This window comes from Perca fluviatilis, chromosome 1, assembly GCF_010015445.1.
Source record: "Perca fluviatilis chromosome 1, GENO_Pfluv_1.0, whole genome shotgun sequence".
In the NCBI taxonomy this organism is placed as follows: domain Eukaryota; kingdom Metazoa; phylum Chordata; class Actinopteri; order Perciformes; family Percidae; genus Perca; species Perca fluviatilis.
In genome coordinates this window covers 6278964-6283963 of record NC_053112.1, presented here as the reverse complement: position 1 = coordinate 6283963, position 5000 = coordinate 6278964, and the positions used below count along the sequence as shown (strand labels likewise).

At 37.7% G+C, this 5000-nt stretch overlaps 1 protein-coding gene across 1 annotated transcript in view; it reads left to right on the top strand.

The window, feature by feature from the left end:
- Positions 1–5000, top strand: part of LOC120568678 (ewing's tumor-associated antigen 1-like) — a 17165-nt gene that overhangs the window by 2461 nt on the left and 9704 nt on the right. The window contains exons 2-3 of the mRNA XM_039816337.1: positions 1639–1770; positions 3477–3547. Coding sequence (XP_039672271.1) covers positions 1639–1770; positions 3477–3547 — 203 coding nt within the window. The remainder of the gene's footprint in view (positions 1–1638; positions 1771–3476; positions 3548–5000) is intronic.

Genomic DNA, 5000 nt, shown 5'->3' with positions numbered 1-5000 from the left:
AATTTTCAGCCCAACCAATGTTACATACCCCATTAGGAGACCTTAAGGAACAGTGTAAAATACCTTATATAATCATTCTATCACCCCTTTAACACCCAAAAAACATCAAAGAAGTCCACTGGGGACCGACTACAATCATTAGATCTGAGAAAAGACATTTCGGTAGGGGTAGGAAAAAAAAAAAATCACTTTGCGTATGTTAGGGTTGCACAATGTTATCGTCCCAGCCCTAGTAATGAGCTTAGGTGCTGCGGCTGTAATGTTAGGGGAAACTAGGGTTGGGTATCGTTTGGGATGTGTCTGATACCGGTGCAAAAAAACCTTTAAAACGGTGCCGGTTAGAGGCGTGAATCTTCACTGATCTCCCGATTCGATTACGATTATCATGTCTTCGATTCGATATCTCGATGTGTCAAATACATTTTTACTATTAAAGCCATGTAGGAGATTTAATTCTGAGCTTTTCAAGCTTCAAAAACCAAAACATTCTGCAGAGCTCTAATAATAAATAAATTGGGATACATAAAACTATACAGCACTGAGCACATGGCACCTCCTGAAGATGCAAAACATACCAGAATATGTAAACAGAAATGTTGTTAGGCCGACATTACATTATAAACAGAAATAATCGATTATGAGCCGACCGATTATCGATGCAGCATCGTCCACGTTTCGATGCATCGATTATTTGATTAATTTCAACACCTCTAGTGCCGGTGCCTGAACCGAAATATATATATATATATATATATATATATATATATATATATATATATATATATATATATATACACAGAAAGTTGAATTTCCATTCAATGTGTTTTTTATTTTCTATTTACATTGTAGATTCTCACGAAGGCATCAAACTATGAATGAACAATATGGAATTATGTACTTAACAAAAAAGTGTGAAATAACTGAAAACATGTCTTATATTTTAGATTCCTCAAAGTAGCCACCCTTTGCTTTTTTTGATAACTCTGCAAACCCTTGGTGTTCTCTCAATGAGCTTCATGAGGTAGTCACCTGAAATGGTTTTACCTTCACAGGTGTGCTTTGTCACGGTTCATTAGTGGAAGTTTTTCCCTTATTAATAAAAAAACAAAGGGTGGCTGCTTTGAAGAATCTAAAATATAAGACATGTTTTCAGTTATTTCACACTTTTTTGTTAAGTACATAATTCCATATGTGTTCATTCATAGTTTTGATGCATTCAGTGAGAATCTACAATGTAAATAGTCATGAAAATAAAAAGGAAACGCATTGAATGAGAAGGTGTGTCCAAACTTTTGGCCTGTACTGTATATATATATATTTTAACACTGTCACATCACGCTGTTGGAATCCTCTACAGGGAAATACAGTAACACTTTACACCGCTTAACGTTAGCTGACAGCATTTTAACCGTCGTGTTTAATCCAGCTGCTAGCTAACGGTAACGTAGCGTCCCGTGCAGCGATGCTTCTGGCACCGAAACGAGGAATCGAAATTTCCCTTCTCATTCGGTCTCGTTACTACCGTTTAAGTCGGAACCGGTGCCCTATTGGCACCGCGTTTCGGTACCCAACCCTAGGGGGGAAAACCCTGTTGCTGTTGCCGTGGTGATTCGTCTGTCTGTGTTTCTTCTCCTCCAGAGTTTAAGACCCCGACGAGGATCCAGAGACCCCGAGCCGTCGGGGGATTCAGTGCCGAATCTCCGCAGAACGACTCTGACTTTCAGCAGGACATCATCTGGGACGCCACCTCTCCGTCACCCAACAGACTCGGTAAGCTCCAGCCCTTCCAAAAGCCATCCCGTGTTAGACCCTTGTGTTGACTTCGGGTAGGGCTGTGCAATTAATTTAAATGTAATCGTGATTATGATTTCGGCTCCCAATGATCACAAAAACAGAATAATCGAGGAAAAACAATTATTAAGCTCATTAAGTTTTGCCAGTAAACTCTTATTTTCTCTTTGTGTTCTGAATGAAAAAATAAAGTTTAAATAGGAAAAGTATAAAGGTAAATTTCACAGTTATGTTTTTTTTTACTTTTAATTTATTTAACTTTTTCCACTGTTTTTTAAGTTCAATAATTGCAACATCTTTCCAGAAGTCAACGAGTAATTATGTTTTTAATTATCGTGATTTCAATACTGACCAAAATAATCGTGATTATATTTTTTTTCCATAATCGAGCAGCCCTAACTTCGGGTCACATTTTGACCCGTTTTCAATTTTAGACGTAGAAATAAGCGCTGAAAATGTGTGGAAGAGAAATTTAACAATTTAAAACGTTGGAAAAATCCAAAACAAACTGTGAAAAAAAAAGGGCGTCGGGAAGACAACACAAGGGTTAAGTTTATTCCCAACGTCTAATAAAGTACTACAATCGATGACATCTTTGCAGCTCTGACTGACTGAACAGTTGATGTTTCTCGCCACTTCTCTTAGTTTTATACCGCTGTGGCTCAGTGGTAGAGAGGTCGCCTGCCAATCAGAAGGTTGGTGGTTCGATCCCTGCCCCTGCAGTCCCATGGGCAAGACACTGAACCCCAAGTTGCCCCTGGTGCTGCGCCATCAGAGTGTAAATCATACCTGCGAAGCTTTTCGGCAAAAATCGGCATTTTGAATGGGAAAATGTCATCCACGTGAATCATGTAGATCCGAAGAGTTTTTATTTTTTGGGGCGGAGGGGTGTCCAAGACCCGGTGCTAATACGGCACCAGTGCCTTAACGACAGTTACCTACCGGACCCAATAGTAACTCGGATTTCGGTGCCTTATTTAGATGTGTTGTGTCCTTTTGATGTGTCACCTTTTTCAGCCCTTCTGAGTTTGCAGGTATGGTAAATGTGTGTGAGTGTGTATCGGCCACAGCGTGTGAATGTTAGGGGTGGGAATCACCAGAGGCCTCACGATACGATATCATCCCGATACTTATGTCACGATACGATATTATTGCGATTTTAAACATATTGCAATATTCTGCGATATATTGCAACGTATTACGTTTTTTCCAACTTCAGATTTTACCCAATTTCAAATGATGTCCCGAAAAGGACAATTTTGTCAACATATGTTTGATCTAAAAAGATAAATTTCTCTGTTTGGTCATCTCACTTAAATGTTATTGCTGCAAAATGTGATTGTCAAGCAGACAAACTGACCAACACATATGTCATAAAAGAACGATACTTGGCATCTGTGTATCGATACAGTATTGGCACGAAAAATATCGCGATACTATGATGAATCGATTTTTTCCCCCCACCCCTAGTGAATGTGTGTGAATGGTTCCTGTACTATGTTAAAGCGCTTTGAGTAGTCGTTAAGACTAGAAAAGCGCTTTTAATTAAAAACACTCCATTTTGCTACATTTACATCTTTTGGAGGTTTGACAGTTGATGGTTGATTTTTATATATTTATTTTTTATTTGGGGGACAAATGAAGCTGGTTTTGAGCTGCGTGGTGGTTCTGATTTTTCTCTTCAGGTAAAAGAGGCAAGAAGCCGCCGGTCGGAGTCGCGAACATCTCCGAGATCGTTAACAGGATCGCTCCAAAGGTCAGTAACACGGTCCGATTAGGTATCAGAATCCGATTTATTAGCCAAGTATACTTACTGTACATACACAAGGAATTAGACTTGGGGTAGGTGTTAACTCTCTCTACATTCAACAACAAATAGACATGTAGTAGTAAACATTCAGTAGACCAATAGTAATATAGACACACATACTGGACAGTAGAGACAACATCAAATAGACATGTAGTAGTAAACATTCAGTAGACCAATAGTAATATAGACACACATACTGGACAGTAGAGACAACAACAAATAGACATGTAGTAGTAAACATTCAGTAGACCAATAGTAATATAGACACACATACTGGACAGTAGAGACAACAACAAATAGACATGTAGTAGTAAACATTCAGTAGACCAATAGTAATATAGACACACATACTGGACAGTAGAGACAACAACAAATAGACATGTAGTAGTAAACATTCAGTAGACCAATAGTAATATAGACACACATACTGGACAGTAGAGACAACAACAAATAGACATGTAGTAGTAAACATTCAGTAGACCAATAGTAATATAGACACACATACTGGACAGTAGAGACAACAACAAATAGACATGTAGTAGTAAACATTCAGTAGACCAATAGTAATATAGACACACATACTGGACAGTAGAGACAACAACAAATAGACATGTAGTAGTAAACATTCAGTAGACCAATAGTAATATAGACACACATACTGGACAGTAGAGACAACAACAAATAGACATGTAGTAGTAAACATTCAGTAGACCAATAGTAGTATAGACACACATACTGGACAGTAGAGACAACAACAAATAGACATGTAGTAGTAAACATTCAGTAGACCAATAGTAATATAGACACACATACTGGACAGTAGAGACAACATCAAATAGACATGTAGTAGTAAACATTCAGTAGACCAATAGTAATATAGACACACATACTGGACGGTAGAGACAACAACAAATAGACATGTAGTAGTAAACATTCAGTAGACCAATAGTAATATAGACACACATACTGGACAGTAGAGACAACAACAAATAGACATGTAGTAGTAAACATTCAGTAGACCAATAGTAATATAGACACACATACTGGACAGTAGAGACAACAACAAATAGACATGTAGTAGTAAACATTCAGTAGACCAATAGTAATATAGACACACATACTGGACAGTAGAGACAACAACAAATAGACATGTAGTAGTAAACATTCAGTAGACCAATAGTAATATAGACACACATACTGGACGGTAGAGACAACAACAAATAGACATGTAGTAGTAAACATTCAGTAGACCAATAGTAATATAGACACACATACTGGACAGTAGAGACAACAACAAATAGACATGTAGTAGTAAACATTCAGTAGACCAATAGTAATATAGACACACATACTGGACAGTAGAGACAACAACAAATAGACATGTAGTAGTAAACATTCA